Consider the following 13,877-nt stretch of genomic DNA (forward strand, 5'->3'; position numbering starts at 1 on the left):
AAACTTATATCACACATTTCCTTTAAACCGCTCCCTTCCTCCGTCACTCGCACCTTGAACCTGTGGATCCTGTATCCCTACAACGCTGGGAAGAAAAAACTGATACTGTCCACTCTCTCCATGCCTTTAACAATCTTATAAACCTCGATTTTCTCCCTCAACCTCCTGCATTCTATTGAGAACAGCCTCAGTCTATTTCTTTCTTCACAGCTAAACTTTCCCCATACCAGGCAGCATCCGGGTAAACCTTTTCTGTACCCTCTCCAAAGCATCCACATCCTCTGGTGACCAGAACTGCACACAGTATCCCAAGTGCGGCCTCACTAAAGTTCGAAATATAGCTGCAGCGTAACTCATCTATTCATACACACAATGCCCCTTCCAGTGAAGTCAAGGATGCCATAGTTATTTTTCCCTGCCTTCCATGCCACCTTCCATGATCTGTAAACGTGCACACACACATCGCTCTGCAAGCTAATACTCATAAGGGTTCGGCCATTCACTATTTAATCGACACTTGACCTTTGAAAGTGGATCACCTCCCATCTGTCCGGACTAAACTCTAACTGGCATTTTTTCAGTCCATGTCTCCAAGTAATCTACATCCTGTGGTATCGTCTGACAATCTTCCTCACTATCTACAATTCCAACAATATTTGTATAATATGCAAACCTATTAAATAACCAACCACGTTTTCCTCCAAATCATTTATGTCGACCATAAACAGAGCTCCCAGGACTCTGAACCGCCCTCTTGATTTGTCCTATCTGTCCATCTTCCGTCCCAACTATCCAATGCACCCTCCGCTCCGACCTAACACCCTCTGCCACACCTGCATCCACCTACCACCTTCCCAGATACCACCCGCAGCCTCACCACCAACCCCCCTGTTTAATTTTCAGCTCCCTTCCCCCCGTTCCACATTCCTGATGTTGGGCAGATGGCAGAAACGTCGACTCTCCTGCATCTCGGACATTGTCTGAACTATTGGGTTTTCCAGCGCCAAACGTTTTGACTCTGATCGTCAGCATCTGCAGCCCTCACTTTCTCCTTCACTGTCTTTTCGCTGAGACATTTGTGGGGGCCTTCCTTTATCTTACCCCTGTTCCAGCCTGCTGCCCTTAGGCTTGCTTATTGCCTACTCTGTCTTCGCCAGAGAACTCGGTGACTCTGAGTTTAAATTAGATTCTTCTCGAGGCGAGACATTTATGCAGCCTCCAACAATTCAATGTGAGTGTTTCATTAAATAAACTCTACTCTATTTTTAATGATAAAAATAGGGTTTTGTCTGCAATGCTGCTGTCAGAGCACTTACTTCATCTGAAGAAATACTTTCATGCTGATCACTCCACTGGAAGCATAACCTTTCCTCACAAAATCAGCGATAATGTGCACTTTACTCAAAGACAAAAACAAGCTGACAATCTGACTGTGAAGCATTTCCTCCCCAGTGCTCCTGATAATGTGACAGTCTGTGTACTCTGTAGGCTGGTTCGCTTGCATTTAAAACAAAGTACTTAACTGTTGCATCATTTATAACAAATTTAATTTCCTGCCTTTATTCCTGATGAAGGGTCATTGCCCGAAACGTCGATTTTCATGCTCCTTGGATGCTGCCTGACCTGCTGTGCTTTTCCAGCACCACTCTGATCTAAAGATTACAGAGTATGCAGACTCTCACTTTATCAGCAGCAGTGGGGAGACAATGCTTCACTGTCAGGTTATCCACTTGTCAGACGTCAGCTGGGTTGTGTCTTTGAGTAAAGTGCTCCTTATCGCTGAGCATATGAGGGAGGGTATGCTGCCAGTGGAGAGATCAGCATAAAAGCATTTCCTCAGATGAAGTGCTGCATGTGACAGCATGTATTGCATGCAAGACTATTTGCCTCGTCAAAAAAAAACAAGAGGAAGTTATTTAATTAAACACACACATTGAATTGTTGGTTGCTGAATAAATGTCTCACCGTGAGCAGAGTTTGCAACAAGACACCGGTGCATTGGCATTAAATTAATTTCATGTAAAGCAACATGCAAATGGAATCAAACTGTTTTTATACTTTGCATTCTGTCCCTGATGACCTAAGAGACGGATGGACATGTTGTGGTTCGTTTTGACACGATGATTGTTTTGTAAGATGCAAATGCCTGGCTGGATCAAAAGGAGAGGTCCAACAGGGACAGAAACATAAGTGGAGGGATCAAGGGCAGAGTAATCAACTGGTTCAGAGTCGAGGCGGTTCAGGTTGGTGAACCTTTTTTATGCTTCTCTCTGTCTGTTTCCCTTAATTTGGTTCGATTGCTCCTTCTCTCTCTCTCTCTCTCTTTTTCTCTCTCTGACTGTCTCCCACTCTCCCACTCTCCCTCTCTCTCGCTATCATTGTCCCTCTCTCTGCCGCTCGCTCTTTCTGTCTCAATGTTTCTCTCCGTCTGTCTCTTCTTTTGTCAATGAATCTCTCTCTCTCTCGCACTATGTCTGTCTCTCTGTCTCTGACACGCTGTCTTCCTCTCCCAATGTATCTCTCTCTCCCACTGTCTCCCTCTCTCTCTCTCAATGTCTCTCTCTTTCTCACTGTCTCTTGTCACTCTTTTCACTCTCACGGTTTTGTTGTCTCCCTCAATTCTCCCTCTCTCTGTTCCTTTTTCTTGTTCGTTCCCCCGCTCTATCTCTCTCGTTGTGTCTCTCTCTGTGTCGCTCTCCGTTTCTGAATTCCTCTCTTCCTGTCCTTCACAGTATCTCTATCTCTTGCCTCTCTATCTTTCTCTTTTAAACAGTCTCTCTCTTAACCTGTCTCACTTTCTCACTATCCACCTGACTCTGTCCCTCTTTCTCCTTCTTTTCCTGTGTCACTCTCATTCTGTCTCTCTCTTTCATGCTTTCTGTCTCTTTCTCTCCGTCACTGCCTCTCCCTCTCGCTCTTTCTGTCGTAGTAACTCTCCATCTCTCTGTCTAACTGACTCTTCCTCCCTCTTTCTCTCTGTCTCTCTCCCTCACTGAATCTCTCCCACTCCCTCTGTCTCTCTCACACACACACTGTGACTTTTTCTCTGTCATTGTCTCCTACTCTCTCATTCTGTGTCTCTCATTGTCCCTGTCACTTCCACTCTCTCACACTATCTTTGCTTTCTCCCTCACAGTATTTCTCTTTGACGTACATGCTCTCTCACTGACTATTTCTGTTCTTTTTCTTGCTTTATCCCTCTCATGTCTCTCTTTATGTTTCTCTTTCTTGCTTAACCCCCACCTCTCTCATGTCTCTCTATCTTTCTTTCCTTCTGTATATCTCTGTTAATACTCTCCCTCTGACTCGCTCTATCTCTCACTCTCTCTGTCCTTCACGTTACTTCTCTCTCACACTGCCTCTCTCTCTCACACGCACCCACACACTTTTGGTCTCTTGCTGTCGCTCTGTCTGCCCTTCTTTCTTGTTCTTTTCCTATCTATGTCTCTCGCTTCTTCTTTTTTCTATCTCTCTCTTCCTCTAGCTCTCTCCCTCACTGTGTCTCTCTCACTGACCCTTAGTCGCTAACTCCCTCTCTCTCCCACACACATTCTCTGTTTCATTCTATCTCTCAATTCTGTCTGTCTAACTCTCGCTATCTCTTTCTCACTCTTTCCCTCTCTATTTCTTACAGTCTCTCTGTTCTCTTTCTCTCTGTAACAGTCTCTGTCTCACTGCTTCTCTCTCTGTCCTTCTTTCTCAGTCTTTCCCAATCTGCATGTCTGATTGACTCTCCCTGTCTCTCACTGCCTCTCTCCATCTCTCTCTCTCTCTCTGTCGCTCTCACAAACTGTTTCTCTCATTCTCTCTGTGTCTATTTCGCTCACTGTTTTTGTATGAGTCTGCCTGGTTTTCTCTCTCGCTCACTGTCCTTCAGCCTGTCTCTCTCTTTCTCTCTGGAGGGGAGTGCAGTTTTCGAGCCTCCGAGGAAGCAGTGGGAAAACCCCAACTTTTGCACTTTGATATATTTACTGGGTAATCAACCATCATTATCCATTCCTAACTGTCTGTGAAATGAAAATGGTGAACCGCGAACCACTGGCAGCATCTGTAGGAAGAATGCAGAGTTGGTACTTCGAGTCCCTTCATCAGGGAATAAGTGGTATTTGTAATGAAGACTGGGTTGGGTGTGTGTGGGTGGCGGGGTGGGGGGGGGGTGTTGGAGGGGGAATCTGTGTGGATAGGTGGAGATGGAGCCCAGATAGCTAGATAGAGGGAGAGATGTGTGTGATAACATGCACCTGTAAGAGGTTCTGTATCTCTTCAAGAAATGTCACAGAGTTGTCAAGATGTACAGCTCGGAAAGTCGTCCATACCGACCAGATATCCCAACCCAATCTTATCCTCCCTGCCAGCACCCTGCCCATATTCGTCCAAACCCTTCCTATTCATATACCCATCCAGATGCCTGTTCAACGTTGCAATTGTAGGAGCCTCCACCTCTTCCTCTGACAGCTCATTGCATTCATGTACCACCCTCTGAGTGATAAAGTTGCTGCAACAGTCTCTTTTACCTGCTCACCTGAAACATATGCCCTCTTGTTCTGGACTTCCCCACTTTCAGACTTTGTCTATTTACCCTATCCATGCCCCTCATGATTTTGAAAATCTCTGGAAGGTCACCCCTCAGCCTCCAACTCTCCAGGGAAAACAGCCCCAGCCTATTCAACATCTCCCTATAGCTTAAATCCGTCAACCCTGGCAACATACTGTAAACTATTTCTGAACCCTTTCAAGTTTCACAACATCTTCCCGATAGGAACGAGATCAAAACTGCACTCAATATTCCAACAGAGGCCTAACCGATGTCGTGTAAGCTGCAACATGACCTCCGAATTACTGTAATCAACACTCTGACCAACAAAGGAAAACATACCAAATGCCTTCTTCACTGTCCTATCTACCTGCGACTCCACTTTCAAAGAGCTATGAACGTGCAATCCAAGGTCTCTTTATTCAGCGACACTCCCTAGCACCTTACCATTAAGTATATGAGTCCTGCTAAGATTTGCTTTCCCAAAATGCAGCACCTCACATTTATCTACATTAAACTCCATCTGACATTTCCCAGCCCATTGGTCCATCTGACCAAGATCCTGTTGCAATCTGAGGTAACCTTCTTCGCTGTCCACTCGACCTCCAATTTTTGTGTAATCTGCATACTTACTCTCCATCACTCTTTTGCTCACTCGAGAATGTACGTAAACCTCCAGTTATGAGTTCACCAACCTCGGACAATGAAAGCCAACATGCAGTTTGTCTTTTTAACATGTTTCTATACTGCTGCACCTTTACTTTGGATTTCAGTGACATCTGGACAAGGACATCCATAGAGACATAGCTTCATATAGCACGGAAAGAGACCCCTCGGTGTAATGAACTTGTTAATCTCATTCCAAAGCCTCCATATCTTCCCTATATCGATCACAAAGATGCACAGGTTTGAATAGTCATCAAAACTGGATATTTTATTCTTGATTCATCCATCCAAATTGCTGAACTGTGTTGTGAATAACTGAACCTACACCAGCGTCAGTTTGTGATCAGTGCATAATACTGGGAACCTGTGTAATATCCTGTGGGACATCTCAATCCTTTATAGGTACCATTAAAGCACACATTATTGTGGACATTTTCAATGTCCTGTTGTACTTGGAGTCTGCTGGGCTTTTCCAGCAACACATTTTTCAGCTCTGATCTCCAGCAACTGCAGTCCTCACTTTCTCCTGAACATCTCCTCCACCTACCCCACAAGAGGGCAGTGGGCCCACTGCAACTTTTCAGAAAGTTTGGCTAGGCCTTATAACTCCTGGCAGAAACTCCAATCTTCACCTGTAAATCATGCCCCTCGGAGATAACCACAACTTCTGCTTAATTAATGGGTAAGTACCACCCAGAATGATAGAGAGACATTTTCTGTTTGCCGACGTGTGCGTCCCTGGATGTCTGGCACTCTTTTGCCAATGTAATATGAATTGAGCAAGTTGCTTTTTTTTCATACGTTTCAGTATTGTCTGTGTTTTCCCTATAGTACAGTTAAATGGTGCTGACAAATCTCAAAATGCAGCTGCTCTGCCTATTCTTGTTAGTGCTGCTCACAATCCCCATGTCAGATGCGGCTGCACTGGATAAGCATGCTTTGATTGGCATGATTCCACCAGTAAGTGTCAGTGAAATAGACCTTACCTGACCAGCTCAGTAAGCCGGGGGCTGTGCTCAATCTTAGGTCACATCGGAGCCTGGTTACTTGGAACAGGCTGGTAATAAATGGAGAGAACACAGCAGGTATAGGGAGTGCTCTGCAGCTGTGGGATATAAGGCTCAATCAAATACCCATGATCTATATTACAATGTGTGGAACGGACGTTCAGGAAAACTATTACCAGATTTCCTGGGGTCACATCACTGAGAGTGAAATCGATTGCATCCGCGGACCCCGAAATAAAGGAGTGAGTCAAATAAATCGGAGTGATGGTTGGAGGAAATGCCCAAACGCCAAACACAGACAACATTTTACTCTTTACTGAATGATCTCACTCACTTCTTAGTTTCCCTTTGGCTCCTTCTGCCGCATTATTCCTATTACTTGTTGGTCTGCAAGTCTTTTTTTTCTCTTTGTCTCTTTCTTCTGTTCCCTTGCTTTTTAGTTGCTCTACACCTTGTCCATATGCACCTAACTTTTTCTGAGTTATAATTCTGTCAGAATATTCCTGTTAGGGTAAAAGGAAAGGTTGGTAGGTTTGGGGAATGCTGGATGCCTGAAGAAATTTGAGTGTTTGTTTAAGAAAAAGAAGGAAGCATATGTCAGGTATAGACAGGACCGATCGAATCAATCCTTAGAAGAGTAACGACAGTAGGAGAATACTTAAGATGGAAGTCAGGATGGCAAAAAGGGGACATGAGACAGCTTTTGAAAATAGAATTAAGGAGAATCCAAAGGATTTTTACAAATACTTTAAAGACAAAAGAATAACTCAGGAGAGAGTAGTGCCCCTCAAAGATCGACAAGGTGGCCTTTGTGTGGAACTGCAGAAAATGGGGGAGATACTAAACGAGTACTTTGCATCAGTATTTACTGTGGAAAGGGATATGGAAAATATAGACTGTCAGGAAATAAATAATGACATCTTGAAAAATGTCCATATTACAGAGGAGGAAGTGCTGGATGTCTTGAAACGTAAAAGTGAATAGATCCCTAAGACGTGATCAGGTGTACCCTAGACCTCTGTGGGAATCTAGAGAAGTGATTGATGAGATTTTTGTATCAGAGATAGTCACAGGTGTGATGTCGAAAGATTAGAGGTTGGCTAACGTGGTGTCACGGTTTCAGAAATTTTGGAAAGGACAAGCAAAGGAACTGTAGAACAGTGAACCTGAAGTCGGTGGAGGGCACGTTGTTGGAGCGAATCCTGAGGGACAGGGTGTACATGTATTTGGAAAGGCAAGGACTGCTAAGGACTGGCTTTTGCGTGGGAAATAATGACTCATAAATTTGCTTGAGTTTTTTGATGTATTCACAAAGAGGATTGCTGAGGGCAGAGTGGTAGATAGAGTCATAAAGATGTACAGCATGGAAACAGAACCTTCTGTCCAACCTTTCCATGCCGACTACGTATCCCACCCCATTCTAGTCCCACCTGCCAGTACCCGACCCATATCCCTCCGAACCCTTCCTAGTCATATACCTATCCAAACAACTCTTAAATGTTGCAATTGTACCAGCCTCCATCACTTCCTTTGTCAGCTCATTCTAGATACGTACCACCTCTGTGATCATGTTGCCCCTTAGGACTCTTTAATATCTTTCCCCTCTCACCCAAAACCTATGCCCTCTAATTCTGGACCCACCGAACCCAGGAAAAAAGACTTTGCCTCTTTGCCTTATCCATTCCAATCATAACTTTGTACACCTCTATAAGATCTCCCCTCAGCTTTCGACGCTTCAGGGAAAGCAGCCCCAGTCTGTTCAGGCTCTCTCTGTAGCTCAACTCTTCCAACCCTGGCAATATCCTTGTAAATCTTTTCTGAATCCTTTCACGTTTCACAACATCTTTCCGATAGGAATAAAACCAAAATTGCGCGCAATATTCCAGCAGTGGCCTAACCAATGTCCTGTATAGCCGCAACATGACATCACAAATCCTGGACTCAATATGTTTTCCATTACAAAATGTATACCAAATGCCTTCTTCACTATCCTAGCTACCTGTGACTCCACTTTCAAGCAGATATGAATCTGCACTCCAAGGTCTCTTTTTTCAGCAACACTCCCGAGGAAATTATTATTAAGTGTGTATGTCCTGCTAAGATTTGCTTTTGCAAAATGCAGCACCTCGCATTTATCTGAATTAAATTCCATCTGCCATTTCTCAGCTCATTGGACCATCTGGTCAAGATCCTGTTGTAATCTGAGGTAACCCTCTTCGCATTCCACTACACCTCCAATTTTCGTTTCATCTGCAAACTTACTAACTGTATATGGACTTCAGTAAGGCGGTCGACAATGTTCTCCATGGGAGATTGGTTAGCTAGATTAGATCTGATGAAATGCACTGAGAAGTAGCCTTTTGGACATACAACTGGCTCAAAGGTAGAAGACAGAAGGTGGTGGTGGAGGGTCGTTTTTTAGATTGTGAACTGCGACCAGTGGAGTTCCACAAGTATCAGTAATGTGTCCACTAGTTTATGTAATTTATATGAATGATTTGGATGTGAGTGTAAGAGGTATCGATAGTAAATATGCAGATGACACCAAAATTGTAAGTGTAGTGGACAGCAAAGAAGGTTACCTCAGATTACACCAGGATCTTCATCAGATGGGCCAATTGGCTGAGAAGTGGCAGATGTAGTTTAATTCAGATCAGTGCGTGGATCTTCAATCTGGGAAAGCAAGTCTTAGCAGAACTTATATACCTAATGGTTCTAGCTCTATTGCTGAACAAAGAGATCTTGGAGTGCAGCTTCATTACTTCTTGGAAATGGAGTTGCAGGTAGATAAAATAGTGAAGAAGGTGTTTGGTATGCTTTCCTTTATTGGTCAGAGCATTGAGCACGGAGATGGATGGTCATCTTGCTACTGTAGAGGACATAGTTTCGTCCACTTTTGGAATATTGCATGCAATTCTGGTCTCCTTCCCATCGGAAAAATGTTGTGAAACTTGAAAGGATTCAAAAAAGATTTACAAAGCTGTTACTGATGGCGGTACCAGTATAGAAAGAGCTGCCAAAGGAAGTGGTGGAGGCTAGTATAAACAGCATTTAAAATGTGTATGTATGGGTATACGAAGAGGAAGGGTTGGAGGGTTATGCGCTGGGTGCTGGGAGGTGGAACTAGATTGGGTGGAATATCTGGTCGGCATGTTCCGGTTAGGCGGAATGTTCAGTTTCCATGCTGTACATCTCTATGACTCTCTGACGTCCCCTGCCAGCTAACTGTTCCTGAAGCTCTCATTCTGTCTCTCTTTCTCTCGTCCCGTCTCTATCTATTTCCACCCGTCACGTGTGGCATGGGGCATTGAATAGGGCATCAGTCAAAGGACATTAACATGAATCTATATGAGTTATCAAGAAGGCTAGTGGCATTCTGTGATTCATTGCAGAAGGATTTGTACATAAATAAGTAACAATGTTCTGCTCTCTGTCACATTACCCTGGTTCTCTCTTTAAACCTCTCGCTAATCGTAGAGTTTATTACAACCCTGGAACAGAACAGGGAAATAAAGTAAATCAACATTGACCTTCTTATGCAAACTTTTGAAATGTGAATTGATGACTTTTACGATGTGTCCAATATAATGGGCATTGTTCTGAGTAACCCATCTCAAACTTGGCCCACTGACACTGCACAGAGAATGTTTCACCCATGGTCCGTCCCTTAATTCACACTCTGACTTTACCCCTTTCAGTTTCCTCCAAACAGGGAAGCAATGGGTGTTTGATTCTGGGAGAGGACATTTTGCCTTTCAATCTTCACCTGCAAATCGTACCCATGGGAGATAACCAGGACTTCTGCTTAATTACAGGGCAAACACCACCTAGGATAATAGACAGACATTTTCTGTTTGCTGACATGTGTGTCCCTCCATATCTTTCACGCTCTTGCCAATGTAGTATGAATTGAACAAATTGTTTTTTTCATCCTTTTCAGATTTTTTCTGTGTTTTCCCGATTGTACGGTTAAAGGGTGCTGACAAATCTCAAAATGCGGACACTCTGCCTGTTCCTGTTGGTGCTGCTCACAAGCCCTATGTCATATGCAGCTGCACTGGATAACCGTGTCTTGTCTGTCATTGTCCTTCGGTAAGTCTCAGTGAAACAGATCTTACCTGACCACCGCTGGAAGCTGGGGGCTTTGCTCAATCTGAGGTCAAGTCAGAGCCTAGTTGCCTGGAGCAGGCTGGTAATAAATGGCGAGAACACGGCAGGTATAGGGAGTTCTTTGTAGCTGTGGGAAATAAATCTAAACCTATTAGCCAGGACTCTCATTACTCCCAGAGGCAGGGACTTCCAGGGAAACTATTACCAGATTTCCTGGGGTCTTATCTCTAACAGTGAAATCGATCGCACCCGCTAACCCCGAAATAAAGGAGAGAGTGATGTACATCGGAGTGAGGTTTGAAGCGAAAGTCCAAATCCCCCACACAGGCAACATTTCACTGTTTACTGAATCATCTCACTCACCTCTCAGTTTCCCTTAGTATCCCTCTGCCTGCTTTGTTATTATTCCTATTTCCTGTCAGTCTGGAAGTCTTTTGTTCTGTTTGTCTGTGTATGTCCCAAACATTTTTCCAGTTAACAATTCTTCCAGGATTCTCCCGACATCCAGCTCCCACTGATTGCACCTGAAGCTCTAATTCTCTCTCTCTCTCTTTCTCTCTCCCCGTCTCTATTTATTTCAAACCATCCCGTGTATCATGCAGCATCAAGTAGTGCATCAGTCAAAGTAACTTAAAATGAAGTTACAGTGAGTTATGAAGAAGGCTTGTGGCATTCTCTGATCCATTGCAGGAGGATTTGTACAAAAATAAGTCACATCGTTCTGCTCTCTGTCAATTAGCCTGATTCTCTCTTTAAACCTTTCACTGATCCCAGAATTTACTGCAACACTCGGATACAGATACAAAGTAAATCAACATTGAACTTCCCATGCAATAACTTGAAATGTGAATTGCAGGTTTTCACGTTTTCTTTAATTTGATGGGCGTTGTTCCAAGTAACTCATCTCAAACTGTGCCTACTGACACTGCAAAGAGAGTGTTTTACCCAAAGTCTGTTCCTTGACACACAACCTGACTTTATCTCTTTCAGTTTCCGCAAAGCAGCTGGGCGCCAGCTGACCGTTTATGGGAGAGGACACTTCGCCTTCCTGTTGGCTTTACCTGCTTCCCAGTGCAGAGAGACCAACAGACATGTAGACTTGAACCTCAGCAGATCAAGACATATTTTCATTACCGATGATGTGAATATTTTCCTGAACTCCCTAGGTGTAAATTACCTCACAGTCTTCCAGAACAGCGGCAGTCGTTGCCCAGAATGCAAATTGCTGAACCCCGTCCAGACCAACGGGAACCGCACCACTGCTGAGCTTTTCCAAACTCTGCTGAATAACAGAATCCATCACAATAACCAGTCAGTGGGCTGTATCATTCTCTACACAACCCACAGCCCATGTCTAGATCACTGTTTCAGTAACACGGGGAATTGTGAGATCATACCTGCCTTGCAAAGTTCTCCATTTCTTGACATATGGACTGAACCAGACATTCACAAGTATTTTGTCTTCAGTAAAATATTTGCCAATGATGGAGATCAGAGCCGACGCCAGGAAATCCGGGAAAAGCTGGCTGCAGTGGAAAGTACCGGGTTTCATGTCAGAAGGTGTGATGGAAAAGGCCGATTCCTGTGTAGAGAATGCTCCGCACCAGAATACTGCATCAAATAGGCTCCAAGAACTGATTTAACATAATAAGGGATCTGGGAATTTCTGAAAATGGGTGCCATGCCTGTTCAAATACATCTATCACATTTCAAATCAGAATAATAATCTGAATTTACTAACTTACACTGATATCATTTCTGCTTGTCATTCAATGAATCATATTAGATGTGATCAGAGATAAAATGTTAGTTATCCACTCAAAAAATTCAAGAAACCCTCACAGTCAAAATCAATTGCATTCACAACGTCTTTTTCCTGTCCAACAACACATCTGCAAATGCAACCCAATAGTGGTCCCACAGTCTCAGTGTCAGTCTTATTCTAACCAGTCTTATTCCTGATGAAGAGCTCCTGCCCGAAACATCCATTTTCCTGCTGCTTGGATGCTGCCTGACCTGCTGTGCTTTTCCAGCACCACTCTAGACTTGACTCGAATCTCCAGCATCTGCAGTCCTCATTTTCAACTTATCAAAATCCTGCTGGTCACTGCAGTTAGAGGTGTTTCATAACAATACTTGATAGTGTTCAGAAATCATTTCCAATGATGTTGCCAGGGTTACGGGGTTTGATCGATAGGGAGAGGTTGAATAGACTGTACTCCATGTAATCTAACCTTGTGAGCCATTCTACCATGAGGAACCCTGTCGAACCCCTCACTGAAATGCATCTGGTTCCCATCCATCCATCCATCCATTAAAATACATTTGAATGAGTACATGAATAGGAAGGGTTTTACTGAATATTGGCTAAATGCTGGAAATGGGGATGGATTTATTTAGGATACCTGGTAGGCTGTTTCATTGCTGAATATCTCTCTAACTCTCTGACTGTGACTCTAATACGAAGGTTGTACAGTAGCATTCAAACACAGTGCTGAAGTTAGATGTGAAATACTGTCACTGAGGCTGGTGTCCTTCTTCAAGTCACCCTTTATTTACACATCAGCAGCCCTCATGTCTTATCACTGTCTCATTCAGAGACCACATCTCTGACACTGACATTTCTTATCTGTCTGCCAGATTAACAGCCCCAATCATGGAACTCATATTCTATGAGATCCAACTCGCTGTAAGGTCTCAACGACTGCAATATGTACCCTGGAAATAAAGCAGACGCTGAAGAGAAACAGTTACATAACCGAAGTAAAGGAAGTGATACGGCCATGCTGGGGAGGGAAAGGGAGCTACACATTTGGGGTGACTCAGAGAGTGGAAAAAAACGAATGGGAAGGAGACCAGTAAAGAATGAATAAAACAGGTTTAATCGCCTGAATGAAGCATTCCATTAACCAATTCGTTTCAGAGTTTGGGTGCAGCATGTCGACAGTTTCCCCTTAATCGCTCTGCAGTTTCTGCATCATTTCCAAATGTTCTCTCTCCAATATTGTAGTATTGGAATCGTTTGAACAGCAGAGATATCATTTCTTTGCACAGCTCTATTCAGTGAAATGATTCGCATGTTTTACCAGACGTGATTTTTCTGCTTTTGATTTATGCATATAAAATAAACTTAATTCCACCATTGAACAGCAATCTGCTTGCAGAATTATGATTTCTGTTTTGTGAAGAAATATGAACGAGCTGGAGAAGGAGTGGCAGTGCCCATGGTGGGGAATCTCCAATATTGCAGTTGGAAGATGGGGTCATGGAGGGGGTTGGGGTTCACAGGAACTATTCAGGAGGGAAAGGGAGAGACACGTGGTGTACATTGTGGCACCAAGGCAGTGAGGAGAATGACATGCGGCCTGGATGGAATTCTGGCTCCATTGTCAACGGCAGGTGCTAAGTAGAAAAGGCCACAATGTATTGACTCACAGGAAGTAAGGATCAAGCTCGGCTGACAGTGAAACTGGCAACAGACACTGATAGGATGGTGAACAATACAGGGTCACTGTGAACCTGTTGCCAGTCACAATATAGCTTGTTGAATCGTACCTCAA

At 43.7% G+C, this 13,877-nt stretch overlaps 1 protein-coding gene across 1 annotated transcript; it reads left to right on the plus strand.

The window, feature by feature from the left end:
* Positions 1-2,157: 2,157 nt before the first annotated feature.
* On the plus strand, positions 2,158-13,313 carry LOC132809937 (uncharacterized). The gene is made up of 3 exons (XM_060822613.1): positions 2,158-2,243; positions 10,148-10,299; positions 11,308-13,313. Exons 2-3 carry the CDS (start codon positions 10,202-10,204, stop codon positions 11,939-11,941), a joined length of 732 nt encoding a protein of 243 aa, XP_060678596.1. The 5' UTR covers positions 2,158-2,243; positions 10,148-10,201; the 3' UTR covers positions 11,942-13,313.
* The last annotated feature ends 564 nt before the right edge of the window (positions 13,314-13,877 follow it).

Source organism: Hemiscyllium ocellatum, unplaced genomic scaffold (genome assembly GCF_020745735.1).
Source record: "Hemiscyllium ocellatum isolate sHemOce1 unplaced genomic scaffold, sHemOce1.pat.X.cur. scaffold_1451_pat_ctg1, whole genome shotgun sequence".
Classification (NCBI taxonomy): Eukaryota; Metazoa; Chordata; class Chondrichthyes; order Orectolobiformes; family Hemiscylliidae; genus Hemiscyllium; species Hemiscyllium ocellatum.